The sequence below is a fragment of the Kogia breviceps genome, chromosome 13, assembly GCF_026419965.1.
Source record: "Kogia breviceps isolate mKogBre1 chromosome 13, mKogBre1 haplotype 1, whole genome shotgun sequence".
Taxonomy (NCBI): domain Eukaryota; kingdom Metazoa; phylum Chordata; class Mammalia; order Artiodactyla; family Physeteridae; genus Kogia; species Kogia breviceps.
In genome coordinates, this window is record NC_081322.1 from 48,107,492 (window position 1) to 48,124,401 (window position 16,910).

Sequence of the window (16,910 nt, forward strand, 5' to 3'; positions counted from 1 at the left end):
GCCCTACTATTGAAGATCATAAAAAGCCAATGAGCTTGTTCTAAAGCAAAGGCTGTGACCAAAAAGAAAATATATTCAAAGGTCAAAGATAAAAATCTCTGTCACCCCTCAAGATAAGAAATAATATTCTTTTTTATTACATGTCAGCTCTTGAAACAGTCTGTTCATTTATTTGGCTTATGAAAGTTCTGTGAGAAAACTCCACCTATTTGCTCCAATTTCCAATCCGAGCATAAAGAGCGCAAACTTCATCTGTCATTATTTCTACCCAAAGTGTTCTATAGTTCAAGACAAGCAAACATATTTTTAGTTTTAGTCCCCTACACCATCACACATTCATTCAACATGTATTTATTAAGCACCAATATATGCCAAGCAGTGGGCTGGGTTCTAGGGATACACTGGTAGACAAAACAAATGTGGATCCTGCCCTGCAGAGCTTCAGTGGCCTTGTGCAGGAGGCAGCTCATAAAGAAAATGAATGGCATATATAATAATAGTATTAACCATGTGCCAGGCACTGTTTTGAACATATTCATGTTTTAATTGTCCTAATCCTCACAATAATCCTCAAAGATACTTTTTGTATTGAGAAGGAAAGTGAAGCACAGAGGTTAGGTAACTTGCCTGAGGTCATTATAAAGCCAGTAGTAATATACATAACTACAAACCATAATAAGCTATAGGAAAGAAGCGAAGAGGATCAGAATTAGTGGGGTGGGAGTGTATGGCTATCCTTCTGGGAAGTGTTTCGTTTATTATCAGAGCAGCAGTTCTCACAGGTCTATGGGACCATTTCAGGGCATCCACAAGGTCAAAACTATTTTCATTATAATAAAATATTAATTGCCTTTTTCATTGACATTGTACTGAAGGTACAAAAGCAATTATGAATAGAATGCTTACAACACAAGTCAATGCAGTGGCACCAAACTACCAGTAGTCACTGTACTCTTCACTCTCATGCACTTGCAGTCAAAACAAAACAAAACAAAGACAAAAAACAAGGACTTCCCTGGTGGCACTGTGGTTAAGAATCCGCCTGCCAATGCAGGGGACATGGGTTTGAGCCCTGGTCCGGGAAGAGCCCACATGCCACGGAGCAACTATGCCCTTGCACCACAGCTACTGAGCCTGCACTCTAGAGCCCATGCGCCACAACTACAAGCGTGCGCCTAACGCCCGTTCTCCACAGCAAAGAGAAGCCACCGCAATGAGAAGCCTGCCCACCACAACGAAGAGTAGCCCCCGCTCACCGCAACTAGAGAAAGCCCAAGCGCAGCACTGAAGACCCAACACAGCCATAAATAAATAAATAAATAAATAAATTTATAATAAACAAAAACAAAACCCCAAAAGTCACTTAAGAATGTTCTTGATAAAGCAGTAAAATTATTAATTTCTAAAAATCTCAACCTTGAGTAAGTCTTTTTAATATTCTGTTTGATGAAATGGGAAGTATACATAAAGCATACCTGCTGCATATCAAACTATGCTGTCTCAAGGAAAAGCACTTATGCAACTGTTTGAGTTGCAAAACTGAACATTTTTTTCTTGGAACACCATACTTATTTGAAAGAAGAACAAACTGAGGTTATTAAGATTAATATATTTGGCAGACATGTTCTTGAGAATAAAGTGAATCTGTTATTTCAAGGAAAACAACTCACAGCATTTGTTGGCAATGATAAGAACTTACACTTTCAAAGTGAAAATTAGAATTTTGGAAAATTGGAATCCATCACCATAAGCTTGAAAGCTTCTTAATACTTACAGATTTTTCTCATGAGACTGCAGGTATTAACAAATGTGATTTTTTTGATATTGTATAATGAGATGTGTCCACATTTGGAAGATCTGGATAACTCAGCAAACCAATATTTTCAAAATGACCAATGCACAATGTTAAAATCATGCCTTGGTAAAAGATCCATTCAAAGGCTACAAAGATAGACCAATGTATTTTAATGTAACGGTGTATGAAAAGTTCATTGATAGGGTTTCAGACTCCACATTGTAACTAACCTTTAAGAAACTACCTTTTACTATCAAAGAAGAATATCCACAATTATCTGAAATGGCTACTAAAATACTCCTCCCTGATCGAGCTACATCTCTGTGAGGTCAAATTTTCTTCCTATAACCAAAACCACATACCATAACTGTTTGAAAGCAGATGTGAGAGTCCAGCTATCTTCTACTAAACCAGATATATATTTTTTAATTTTAATATAAAATAATACTACTCATAATTTTTTGGAAAATGTAGTTATTTGTTCATTAATAATGATATTAACATGTAATGGGTTTATTGGGTTTATTTATAGGTTTATTGTTGCTATTTTTTTTTTTGGGGGTGAGGAAAGCCTTCACAGAGATGGTGATGTAAGTGGTGTGTGAGTGGGTGTTTGACACTGTAGACAAAGGGGACAGAGAAGGTATTATACACAAAAGCCTGTGCCAAAGTAGAGATGCCATGAAAGAGCAGGCCTATTTAGAGAAATGCAAATAAACCAGTTTTAACTGAGGCAAAAGCAGCTAAGAAGGGGTGACAAGAGATGAGGACAGACAGACTGGACACTGATCAACACGCTACAGAGTTTGAATTTTAGCCAGTGAGTAACAGGGAGGTATACAAAGAAGAGTGATGTAGTCAGACTTGCCTTTTGATATGAACCATTAATATGAATCACTTTAGAATGATTTGGGCAATGAAAGGATGATTTGGAGAGGGTAAGAAGCAATTACGAAACGATGTCAGGAATATGCAAAAAAGGGATAAGGACATTAACGATGCACAACCTCCTAACTCAACCCATTATCTTTCCTGCCAGACCCACTCCTTCTCCTGGATTCCTTACTTCAGTGAATGGTATAAGTCTCCTAGGGTTGTCATAACAAATTACCACAAACTTGGTGGCTTAAAAGAACAAAAATTTACTCTCTCACAGTTCAGGATGCAGGAGCCCCAAATCAAGACACTGGCAGGGTTGGTGCCTTCTGGAGACCCTGAAAAAGAACTGTCCCATGCCTGTATCCTAATACTGTGGTTGCCAGCAATCCTCGGCATTTCTTGGCTTGTAGACATGTCACTCGAATCTCTTATTCTATCCTCACATAGCCTTCTTCTCTGTGTCCCTGTGTATCCTCAGAGGATACTCTCACTGGATTTAGGATCCACTGTAATCTGCTATGACCTCATCTCCATCCTTATATTAATTACATTTGTAAAGACCCTATTTCCAAATAAGGTCACATTCTGAGGTTCTGTGTAGACACAAATTTGGGTGGGGGAGCACTATTCAAGCCACTGTAGGTATCAACCAATATATTTCCCAAACAGAAATGTGGTATCATCCTTAAGCATTCCTCTTCCCTTGCATCTAGATAATTATCAAATACTATTTCTACTCCTTTAAAGATTATCTCCTTTTCTTCATCCCCAATACCATTTTCATTTCAATAACACTCTTGTCTATATAGCAAACTCCTTGCTACAGCACTGGTTGAACTCAATTATTACTCTCATTACTGTGCCTGTATTGCCAGAGACAGTCATACGACAGGGCAGACCGGTTGTACCATGAATTTATGATAACTCCAAATTAGTCCTCAGCATTGTCTGGCAGTCCTTCTATTTCTCTGGCCAACTTGCTCTCCCACTCTTCTATTACTATTTCAAATCCTTTTCACTCTCCTCGAGCTCTTACTTTCACCCACTTTCAGCAGTTGGCCCAGGCTCCTATTCTACAGAGAATAAAGAAGCCGTCACACAAAACACTCCCACTTCGGTTCTTATCATCTCTCCTTTCCCTTTAAGTATAACAGCTGTCCTTTCAATATAAAGCCATTCTCTCTACATGTATTTTGGATTTCATCTTCACTCAGAAATCTAACTAATTATCCTCTCTTTCTCTAGAATATTCAGATTTTCCCTCAACTAGATGCTTCTCATTGGCTTGTAAACATGTTTAAGTTTATTTTTCCATTAAAAAAAAAAAAACAATACCCACCTCCCTTGAACTCCCCCTCCCCCTCCCGGCTATCCAGCCACACTCAACTTTTTCTGCTTGCTTTTTTTCTCTCCACCTCCTCCTTCCCCAACCAGACATAAATGTGTTTTTGAAGAGCTTGGTTTCTCTAGTTCTGTAGTCTTGGGCCCCTTACTGAATCCCTGTAAAATGAGAATAACAATACTAAACCTACTCCACAGGACTATTTTGAGAATTGGGTGAATTGATATATATAAAAGACCTAGCACAGAGCCTGGCCCATAGTAATTGATCAACAGTTAGCAATATAGCTATTGCTAGCAATATATAATATCCATCCATTTATCCAGCCAACTGACACCTTGAAGTCAGCCTGAATTCCCTCATCCCTCTGTTCCAACCCATCCCTAGATTTTATTTTTACTTCTCAAATCTCTCTTGTTCTGAACACTTTCCTCCACCTCTGCTATCCTACTCCCATCATCTCACATGGATCAGAATTAAGAGCCCCCAAAATGGTTTTCTGCATTTATTCTTGCTATTTCCCCAAACTCTCTCCTTATCATAGCCAGAGTAAACTATTCTAATCTCCTATCTGAGGTTACCACCTAATTTAAAACATTTCCCATTGTTATGATAAAGCCCTCAAATCTACTACAAAGTCTAGAAAATCATGTAGATATCGTCCTTACCTACTTGTTCAAACTTATTTTGCATCTCACTTCTTTTGCCCTATGCTCTTTTTTTTTTTTTTTTTTTTTTTTTGCGTTACGCGGGCCTCTCACTGCTGTGGCCTCTCCGGTTGCGGAGCGCAGGCTCCGGACGCACAGGCTCTGTGGCCATGGCTCAAGGGCCCAGCCGCTCCGCGGCATGTGGGATCTTCCTGGACCGGGGCACGAACCCGTGTCCCCTGCATCGGCAGGCGGACTCTCAACCACTGTGCCACCAGGGAAACCCTGCCCTATGCTCTTATAACACATACCAACTCTCAGTTCTTCAAATGCATTAGCACTCGCCCATCACAGGTGCCTTCTACATCCTGTTCTCTACCAGAATGTTGAACGATACTCCTATTTCTCTTGGTCTAATTAATTCCTACTCATCCTTTATGTCTTAACTCAATAGTCACTTCCGCAAAGAAGCCTTTCTTGATGCCCCAGAATAGGTTCTCATTACTCTATGTACCTCAAAGTTGGAATTTCACATTTATATGATAATTATTTCAACAAATTCCAATAAAATCCAAGTTCCATAACAGTGTTGATTATGTCCATTTTTGCTCTCCATTGTATCCCAAGTGTCCAACACAGCATATGGTGCATAATTAGCACTCAATAAATATATATTGGAGCAATATTAAACTTCAAGTTCAATGCTGCAAAACAGCCTCATCGCTTGTTTAAAAACAGAATAGCTTTCCTATACTAGTCTAGAATGCTGCCCAGTTCATCCAGTATGGAACATGGCAATAGAAACTAAATATGAATAGCCTTGGTATAAGTAAGTAAGTAGAAGGGCAAAGGGAAATCAATGTAGTAATTATTGAAAAGAGCAAGGATGGGGAATTCCCTGGCAGTTCAGTGGTTAGGATTAAGAGCTCTTACTGCCAGCGGCCCAGGTTGAATCAATCCCTGGTCAGGAACTAATATCCCACAAACAGAGTGGCCAAGAAAAAAAAAAAAAAAAAAGAGCAAGGATGGACAGGTGAGAATGGGGGCAGATTATGGCGGGGAAATACTATTTTTCAAACCTACCATTTTATGGCACTGAAACTGTTCAATGAGCAGTTAACAGCCAACGTTAAACAAATTGCAATAAAACTGATACAGTAAAAAAAAAAAAAAAAAAAAAAAAAAAAAAAAAAAAACAGAATAGCTTTAAAGGAGTAAAAGGGTAGTATATCATTAGTTCATTTTCAATGTGGCTCTAGATGGCTGCGAACAGTAAATCACTTTAAAAAAAGATACTTATTCAGCAATTGCTGAGGGAAAGGAGGACATGACAGAAGATATATTGTTTTGCTGTTATTTTAAAGAAGGGGTGAACAGGCAGAAAACCGTACTTTAAGGAAGAGAGGTGAGTTTTTCTAAAGCACTGGTTCTCATCCTTTGTTCTACTCCAACACACCTACTACTGCTACTATTACTATTACTACTACTACTATCCAATCAGTACCTGTGACTCCAGCACAGCTATCACCAAGTGGCTCACCATAGCAGGGATTCTCAAGCAGGTGGGAAGTATAAAAAGAGATGTGAGTAATTTGAAATGCACTACCTCAAAATATTCGGAATTCTCTGCCCTCCCCTTCCCCTTATAGATATCCCTCTCCCCAAATATAATTTATGGAAAAAAGCAGTCACATAGATGTCACTTATATTTAATTTTTTAATGTAACCTCTGACTTTTTTTTGTAGCAAAATTGTTTTCCTAGCTACTGTATTAATATTAAATTAACTACCTAAAGACAATGACTGAGCAGAAGGGCAATCTAGAAGGATACTCAAGACTAATTTAAATATATCATCAGTTACTCATCATACTGGAGGTACCTCTCTTGATTATAAAAATATTTTATTATGGTAATATGGTTTAAGGTATTAATCTCTAAAACCACTGAACTTTGGTGCACATCTGCTATATCAAACTGTAAGTGACCTCAAATATTATGTCTTAATGTCCATATCCTTAAAACAATAGAACTAATTCAATTCACTTACTAAGAAATAAAACAGGGCAAGAAAGTATGGAAATCTTTTCTACAATTTCAAGATCTCAAAAGACTGCTAACAGGACACAGGGCAACCTCTGAAATTCTGCAGATGATACAATGGCAGATCTACTTTGAAAAGCACTACTGACAATGAACCTCTCTCCTCAGCAATACACAACAGATTCCATGAAAACTGTAGAAACTGCTAAATATAGAAAGAATAACCCCACAGACAGAGAAGTCAACTGTAACTGAAAAAACACACAAACAATCCCCATTTCCTAAGATCTTTAAATCAAAGGCTTCAAGCATGTTGAAAAAACATGCTCACATTGTGATAGGCTAGCATTTCTTATTTTGAGAAATAATGCCACCTTCTAAGCCAGGACATATTATCAGAATATGTAATTATAATTTCTAAAAAAGAACATGCATAATTTATTATAGCTCTGAGTACGCATTTAAAATATTTAAAGATGAAAAAAACTGAGCATCACCTCCTGCTCATAGAACAATCATTTCTCCAAAATTAGGTTTTATATCTGACATCCAAATAGCACTTTAGAGTTTCCTTAAGTCATTTAAAAAATGAATTAGATCTTGTTTCACTTTTTAAAATCTGTTTATCTCGGTAAATACTCTCAGTTGTAGAGTAGCAAAAGCTACTCTTGCTCTGTTATTTAAAGCTGAAGTACTATTTCTAAAGACCAAAAAATGCAATTTCACTACATGAATAAATAACCATCTTCTAGAAACTACCACTAAAGCAAGAATTCAAGAGACATTTTCATATACCTAGATTAAGTGATTAGCTTCATATCAACACTTCCAACCTTTTCAGAAAGGATGAAAGAAATTAACAGTCTTTGCAGTGAACAAGAGTCACAAAATCTCCCACACGCAATTCTATGCTAATCAAAGCTAAATTATACCACCTTTTTCACGACTGACAGGAAAGAGAAAGAATGCTAACCACTAAGCAAGGAGAGGATGCATTTCTGATATTCATATTGATTTGGATCCAATGGGCATTCTCAATCACCACAACTGACAGTAACGATGATTTCTCACAAAATCTAATGTTCAAAGAGCTGTGCACATCATTTATTATCCTATTTTTACCTACTTTAAAATGAAAGACACATTCTCTTATTTAAATTATCTAGTTAGAAAATGATCATTATGTAATAATGGTAATCTATCATTTCTAAATATTGTAAAAATTTAATTTTCTGCCAAAACGGTAGGTTTTGGGGGGTTTTTTTGGAAGCACCACCACTGCACTCACACCCACAACCAAGATTAGAGACTAAAGCAAATGATCATCCTTCACACACTCAAAAATAAACCCAGACTTTGGGAGATAGTGAAGTACAGACAAAACCTCAATGTTAGAAGTCAGCTGAATAATTGTAGGGCGCTCTGGAGGGATGTGCCTGTAACTTAAGGACCAACTAACTGTAAACTGAAATAGACATTGATACCGTCTTGCTTATCCCACTAACTTTTCTTAAGAGCCTTGATCAAATTACCCTAAACCGTTCGTGCAGGCAAGGAACGTCTGTGTGCAACAACAGAAATTGATCTGAAATAGTTAAAAATAATCAGGACTGTGTCTGTCTGGTGATATACAAACCTAGTTTATCAATGTGAAAGTAGATCTAAAAACTCAAATGTTAAAAGGTGAGCTAAAGTATTATGACAGAATCTCTGAGCTTCAGTTAAGTCTGAGATCTGTTAACGTAACAGGCACAAGTAGGCTGGAGTAATTAGTTCCTGCTTCCTCCTCATAGAGATACAAGGAAGGTGGAAGACAGGATCCCGGGAGACCCCCACGTGAGTCCACACACCTTTTTCTGCTCTAACCTCACCTCACTCCTTTCCTGCGCGCGCGCGCACTCCCCCGTCACGTAGGAAGCCCAGGTGCCCCGGTTGGCAGTTTTCTAGGGTCGTTTCACGGGTGCGTTAAATGAGGTCTGATGACTGGAGTTGAATGCCACCCCCTCCAGCGCCCACAGCTCACCTCTAGCTTGTGGTTGATTTGGGACACAGTCTGGGCTTTGTGGCAAAGCTGCGCAAAGCAGGAGCTCAAGCTGGTCATCTTCTGTCTCCCCTCATAAGTGATGTCCGCCTGGTCCGGATCGATCTCGCCCAGGAGCAGATCCACATCCACGAAGGCCTTGTCGAACTCCTTCTCCAGCACCTCCAGCCACCGGAACATGGATACCCCGCCGGGGGAGACCCCCACGGCGCATGAGGCGCCTCCTGGGCCCCCGCCGGCTCCTGCCGGGCATGGGCCGCCCGCCGACATGGCGCCGTCTATGGCCTCCCCCGACTGCTGCTGACCTCGCAGTCCACCCGCGAGAGGAACTGCTGGGACTGCGGGAACCCCCGCGCACGCACGCTCCGTCGGTCCCCTCTCTTAACCCTCGCGAGACTAACGCCGGCTATGCAGCCCCGGAGGGGTAGGAGCGGCGAAGCTGAGGCGGCGGCGGTGGCGGCGGCGGCACACGGAAGACGCGGGCCGTCCCACCTCTCGGCCCGCCCTCGCCGCGCATGCGTATCGAAGGCCTCGGCGGACGCAGCCAGGAGGGATGAAATGGGCGGGGCTGGGGTGCGACCTTGGCCTATGAAAAGCCTCTGCTTGGGACCGCCTGTCAGCGGCCATATTGACATCTGGCAAACTCCTGCTTGAATCCCCGAGAAACCGAGGCGCGTGGTATTGGCTTCCAAGTTGGAAAGGCCAGAGGAAGAGAAGGGTGTCCACGTCGCAGAGAGGAACAGCTTCCACCCGTTTGACTTCATAGTGGGCGGGAGCCGTTCTAGAGTCGTCCAGGAAAGTTGCCGCGTTGACGTCCCGGGGCAGGGAAGGAAGAGTAAGGAAGGGACGTTTGAGCCTGCGTAGTGGCCACGTTTTACCTTTTCCAGTCCGTTTCTTGTTTAGGCTGACGTGCGGGGGTGTGTGTGGACACACTCGTTCTTCTTGGTAAACCAGGCCTTAAATTCCGGGTGGAACCTGCCTAGAACTTCAAGTTGAAGGGCAGCGGCTAACCAAGTTTTTCTGAATTAATACGAGGCCTTTTCTCTTGTGATTAAAAGTCACGCAGCCTTGGGTTCAAGTTTTAAACTCTATCACCTATTAGCTGTGCCATCTTAGTTGTATTTTTTAATGTCGAAGCCTCCGTTTCCAAAATTTACTTCACTCAGTAGTAAGGTAAAATGCTTAGCTCCAGTGCTTGGCACTTGGTTTGCCTTATTATTCACACCACAGGTCATACATTTCCAAAGCAACTACCTAAAAAGGTGTACTTATTTTAAAAACTGGCGTAGTGTTCCTACACGTGACAATTAGGTAAAACAAAATTATGAGGATTCATATATTCATAATTATATTGAATGCAGAACCCTGTTGAGGCATCGGGGGCGCAAAAATGAATGAGGCATGACCCTCACGTTAGCAGAACTCATAGGCTACTGAGGCTAACCCTTATAGCTGCAACTTTAATTTGAATACTCACTCTCAACCCCCTTCCACTTCAAGAGTAGCCCAGTCTTGAAAACAGAAGGAGAAACCAGTCTGATAGAGTAGAAACTGTCCCTCCTAGGAGACTTGCCTAAGGGAGTATTTTACTGGCGTAGGACAGGCTCTTCCACTTAGTCTCCACCAAAGCCTGCACTGTGGGCCCCTCACTAATGCTATGCCAATGAGGAATAAGAAATCATAGCTTTAGTTTGCTCTCTGGGTCAGGGCAGACTGTTTAGCATAAAGTCCTTTGGCTTCAACAAACTTAGCTAAGCAAAACTCAGAGATCCTTGCCTTGAGCATATTCACACAGGTTTTACCCAGAAATAATATAAAACTAAGATTTGCATCTTTCCCCTGCTCCCTTCCAAAGTAACTTTTTTTTATCCGCAGTATTTGCAAGACCATCATTACTACAGCTACCAAGTTCCCAGCCACTTTCTCTATTCATAATATAGTTAGCAATCCCATTTTCAGGAATTTAAAGTCCGAAAATAATTTAAAGTTGGGGTTGAGGGGCCCACGTACATATGGAATCACAATAATAGCTTTCAGTTATTGAATACATACTATGTGCTAAACATTGTGCTATCTGCATTACTTCATTGACTCTCACAAAATCCTGTCAGTTAGCTGTGGTCAGTTTTTTATAGATGAGTCAGAGAATTTAAGTATCTTGATAAGCTTGGTATACAGCTAAAGATGCACTGAGGTGAGATTTCAATCTAGGTGTCTTTTTCTCCCAAGTCTTAGCTGTTAATCACGGGGTATAGAAGGATGAGGAAATCCATTTCTTCATGTTTAAGTTACCAGTGTAATAAATTGGCAAATCAGTCTAAAAGTTTTTTTCAAAAAAATAATTTTTTCCCAGTTATAAGCCATATACAAATCTATTAATATATAAGAACTATTATCCAAAAAATTAACTGTAATATTCATTTTCTATTACCACTTTCTTTTGTTTATATGAACTACATTTGAAAACATTTCATTTCTTTAAAAAAAATAATCATTCAACTTCCTGCTATATTGTGTGGGTAAAACTGAAATGCATTTTAAGTGTTTATATGTATCCAGTGCTCTGATCCTTGGTGAATACCCCCATTTTCGGGATTGAACAGCCCGAATCCATTTCTGTGTACAATTTTTACAACTCCCAAGTCACACCCTCTATCTCAGAACACTTTCATCTCATATTGTCCCTTCTCATTACCATGTGATGTAACAACTTCCGCATCCCTGTGTGCTTGCTGCTTGGTGCTATGTGACTATTTCAAATGCTCATGAGGAACCAACCCTCTAGGTACACATTATCTTTTGCCCACCTTGACTGGGGTTCTGCATTTTTGCAAGTCACAGCCTAACATGGAAGTGAAAGGCAGGGTTTGATGTTCTAGTGCTGCCATCTGTTGTCAGTGTGCTCTATCTACACTTATTGCCTTGTTTTGGTCTTTGGAATTTGGAATAGTATGTAATCTCAATACTTGTGGGACTTATTTTCCTAGGGATAATAAAATCTTGATACTTCTGTTTGCAATTGCACTGGAAGAAACCTCCAAAAACTGTTTCATGAATCATGTTTGTGTGATTAAAAATCTCTTGTATAACTTAAATATGACAGTCTTGTTTTAAGAATTTAAGAGTTTCACCATAAGGTATTACTAAGAATACAGTGGGGGACTGAGGAAACTGGGGAAAAAAGGAAGATGCTAAAGATTTCTTTGGTGGGTAGTGGTAATTAGCTGTGAGGTTAGTGTAGAGTTCAAACATTAATTAGCACATCGTTAATTGCAAAGGCACTGTAGTGAATAGGCATAGAAGTCCTCCTCTCCTTGGACTGGAGAGGGAGATTATCACTTTTTGAATGCTACTGTGTGCCTGGCCCTGCACTAAGCTTCACATGTTTCATTTACTCTCCAGTAATCCTACAAGGAAAAGGAAAAGGTATTAAGTAAATATTATACCATTGGTCGCTAGAAACAATTGTATAATGAATAAAGAGGGCCAGGGAAAACCTGCTACCATTTTATTTGAGCAATGTGGGAAAAGTCTTGGAATATCATAGTCATATGTATTATTTATATTTAATCATATTTGCTAACAATCTGAAATTCTGTGATACACATGCTGAAGAAGTTTGGGCATTCCAAGGTGATTTATTAGCTTCATTCTCCTGATTATTTCTCTTGCATACACATATGGAACAACTGTTTGCCCTCTTGTTCTTAAAACTTGAGAATTTTGGTGCAGTGATGTAGGATTAGCTAAGAAACTTCTTCCAAGAGGCCTTCCTTTATTCTCATTTGGAACTATGGACTCCACTGCTGTTCAGTTTCCTACAAATACCTGCTATAGTATTTATCATACATTTTTTGGAGCCCCTTGGACTGTGAGCTCCTTGGCAATAATAATGGTATCTTGCTTATCTTTGAATCCCAGGTCCTAACACAGGATCTTGAATATAGTAAGAATGCTGAAAATATTTGTGTGGTCAGTTAAAAAATGAAGACATTACAACAGTCTACCTAGGAAATTCTAAAGAATTAGAATTTGCTGCTAGAGAGCATAGCTAAACATATTTTTTAGATTGGCTCAAGAGTTAGGAATATCTATAAAATATATGTTAAATATCTATAAAATACATATTCCTTTAAAAATCCAAGGAATATTTTTCCCAACCTAAAGAGAAAGGTTCATTTAACAGTGATGGTTGATTTGACTAATAAATCCAGTATAATTTAGGCATCAAAAATTATTTTACCTATTCCATAGTTAAAATTTATAAGATACTACATTTGGTATGGTGTATGCAAACGTAAAAACAAAACACAGCAAAGAACAATTTGAAAAAGTCCTATTACTTATTGTTAAAATTGTCATACTACCCAAAGCAATCTACAGATTTAATGCAATCCCTATCAAATTTCCCATGACATTTTTCACAGAACTAGAATAAATCCTAAAATTTATATGGAATCATAAAAGACCCAGAATTGCCAAAGCAACCTTGAGGAAAAGGAACACAGCAGGAGGCATAACCCTCCCAGACTTCAGACAATACTACAAAGCTACAATAATCAAAACAGCATGGTATTGGCACAAAAACAGACATATGGATCAATGGAATAGAACAGAGAGCCCAGAAATAAAACCACATGTCTATGGTCAATTAATTTTCAACAAAGGAGGCAAGAATATACAATGTGGAAAAGACAATCTCTTCAGCAAGTGGTGTTGGGAAGTTGGACAGCTGCATGTAAATCAATGAAGTTAGAACACACCCTCACACCATACACAAAAATAAACTCAAAATGGCTTAAAGACTTAAATATAAGACATGACCCCATAAAACTCCTGGAAGAGAACATAGGCAAAACATCCTCTGACATAAATTTTGGCAATGTTTTCTCAGGTCAGTCTCCCAAGGCAATAGAAAGAAAAGCAAAAGTAAACAAATGGGATCAAATCAAACTTACAAGCTTTTGCACAGCAAAGGAAATTATAAATAAAACGAAAAGACAACCTACAGACTGGGAGAAAATATCTGCAAATGATGTGACTGACAACGGATTAATCTCCAAAATATACAAACAGCTCATACAATTCAATAACAAAAAAAACAACCCGCCTCAAAAATGGGCAGAAGATCCACATGAAAAGATGCTCATCATTGCTAATTATTAGAGAAATACAAATCAAACCTACAATGAGGTACCATCTCACACCACAGGATGGCCATCATTAAAAAGTCTACAAATAATAAATGATGGAGAGCGTGTGGAGAAAAGGGAACTCTCTTATCCTGTTGGTGGGAGTGTAAATTGGTGCAGTCACTATGGAAAACAGTATGGACAGTATGGAGGTTCCTCAAAAAACTAAAAATAGAGTTGCCATATGATCCAGCAGTCCCATTCCTGGGCATATATCCAGACAAAACTATAATTTGAAAAGATACTTGCAGCCCTATGTTCATAGCAGCACTATTTACAATAGCCAAGACACGGAAACAACCTAAATGTCCATCGACAGATAAATGGATAAAGAAGATGTGGTGTATATATACAATGGAATACTACTTAGCCATAAAAAAGAATGAAATCATGCCATTTTACAGCAACATGGGTGGACCTAGAGATTATCATAATAAGTCAGACAGAGAAAGACAAATATCTTATAATATCACTTATATGTGGAATCTAAAAAAAGTGATCCAAATGAACATATCTATGAAACAGAAACAGACTCACAGACATAGAGAACAGGCCTGTGGTTGACAAGGGGGAAGGAGGGTGGGGGAGGGAAGAATTGGGAGTTTGGGATTAGCAGATGCAAACTATTAAGTATAGGATGGCTAAACAACAAGGTCCTACTCTATAGCATAGGGAACTATATTCAATATCCTGTGATAAAGCATATGGAAAAGGATATGAAAAATAATATATATAGGTATAACTGAATCACTTTGGTGTATAGCAGAAATTAACACAACATTGTAAATAAACTATACTTAAATAAAAATTTTTTTAAATCCCTATTAGTATATTTTTATTCCCTAACACTCTCAGACTGCCTATAACTGCTTTTCCACTGTTACCTGAGCTACATTGTTCATTTACCCTTTCCCACAGCGCCAGGTTTGGGTCAGCACTATCTAAAAGCACCATTTATCAACCACACTATCAGAGTTTACTGATCATTGATTCTTCCTCTTTCATCCACTGTCAAGTTACTGTTTACTTCTCAGATTATCAGACCTTATAGATCAAACAGACTCCCCCTCATCAGCCTCTGTCATTTATTATATTTCTTCCACATTAGTTCTAAAAGGGTCCCAAACAATTGCATTCTGAACACCATTTAACATTAATTATCTTTTCTTTGCATGTATATTTAAAAGTATAAAAATATTTTAAATGATTGCATTAGAATTTTTGTAGTCTTCTAAATGAACAAATCAGAAAAGTATAGTGAAACAATTACACAAAAAGCCATGTCACAACCATTGTTAGAAATGTAATTTGCTTGGTCCTTGGTTGCAACTCGCTCAAATCTCATTTGGCTTTTGTGGTCATGATGAGCAGGAGTGAGGGTGAAAAGATTTCTATAGTGGACATTTGTTACTACAAATGGGGGACTGTCCATATTTGAAACCCTTTCCTTTGTTTAGGGAATTCCCTCCCTTATGGGACTGGAATATCGGAGATAGTGTCCTCCTCCCATAATGAACTGAAAACATAAGATAATCACTTGCCCAGCTCTGTGACAGCTAGACCATAGGTATATGACCTAGGTTCACCTCACCAAAATCATCCACCTAAAATTTTTAACGTGGAGATAGTGAGGCAGGGATTGAAAGAATTCTTGTTGGTAGGGAGTAGAGAGAGATGGGGTGGGGGTTAGCTGCATCCTTTTTCAGTAGCCAGCAGTGCAGACAACGGTATCCAATTTCCAGTTCAATGGTGGAGGCCAGGGCATCCATGTTGTGCGGTGACACTCACTGAAGTGTGTGATTCTGGCTATACAGCCTTCCTTTATTCTTGTCCATTTCCAAATCTGGTTCTCCAGGTTTTCCTACAATTCTGTGTGCTACCCAATTACCTTTCAATAATTCCTTTTCTTCTTAAGTCGGCCAGAAATTTGTTTCCATTGCTTGCAACTAATAACCCAAACCCAAACTGATACAACCATCTTTTTTTTTTTTTTCCTTTTGCCACACCACACAGCTTCCAGGATCTTAGTTCCCCAACCAGGGATGGAACCCATGCCCCGTGCAGTGGAAGCGCAGAGTCCTAACCACTGGACTACCAGGGAATTCCCACAACTATCATTTACTGAGACCCTATTTTTGCCTATGGACTTGATATGTCTTAGTACATTTCCTCTCTTTCTTCTGTAAAATTGAAATTATCTCCCCCATTTAATCTTCATTCTACAGAAGAAAACACTGAGGTGTAGAGAGGTTAAGTAGTAGAAAATTTTATTTTTTCTTTTATTTTAAACTTATGCTGTTTTTGCAAAGAAAAAGCAAACAAGTTTTAAAAATATCCTATTCACCACTGTTTTATTCTTTAAAATTTCTTTTATTTTGCCTCAGAAAGAGATTTTAATAAATTAAAGTCTTCCATTTAGCTCTTGGTTGATCAGTTTTATAATAAGAATCGCAAGCCAATCTAAAGTCAGGGAGAATTTGGGTTAGTCAGTTTCTTCTCTGGAATTCAGTTGCCCTTTGCTTTTAATACTCCAAGGAAGGCCAATATCTATTGCATAGAAGCACACATTTGTGTGTATTGCAGGGTTTCTTAACAATGACACTACTGACATTTTGGACTGCATGATTCTTTGTTGTGCGGGCCATCCTGTGTGTTGTAGGGTGTTTAGTAGCATCCTGGCCATTACCTTCTAGATGTCAGTAGCACTGCCTACCAACCCACCCCCATCCTTTTATTGTCATCAAAAATGTTTCCAGACATTGCCAAATTGCCCCTGGTTAAGAACCACTGGGTTACAGGAGGGAAGAAGGGATTATGACTACTGGGTTATAGGAGGGAAGAAACCTAACAAAACTACTCACATTGTAAAGGAGAAATATATTAGAGATAATGCCAAAATTGCAGGAAAGCTATAGAAATACCATTGAAAAGAAGAAAAATATATTATGCAGTATAATTTCAAGGATTAATCA

General features: G+C 39.0%; 1 protein-coding gene across 2 annotated transcripts in view; it reads right to left on the reverse strand.

Annotated features, from left to right (window-relative positions):
- The window catches only part of GOPC (golgi associated PDZ and coiled-coil motif containing), a 38,641-nt gene extending 29,355 nt beyond the window's left edge, over positions 1–9,286 (reverse strand). Inside the window, exon 1 of one of the 2 annotated variants that reach the window (XM_059035867.2) lies at positions 8,729–9,286. In XM_059035867.2, coding sequence (XP_058891850.1) covers positions 8,729–9,016 — 288 coding nt within the window. In that variant the 5' untranslated portion in view covers positions 9,017–9,286. The remainder of the gene's footprint in view (positions 1–8,728) is intronic. The other variant, XM_059035868.2, reaches the window with a different exon arrangement.
- Positions 9,287–16,910: the final 7,624 nt, after the last annotated feature.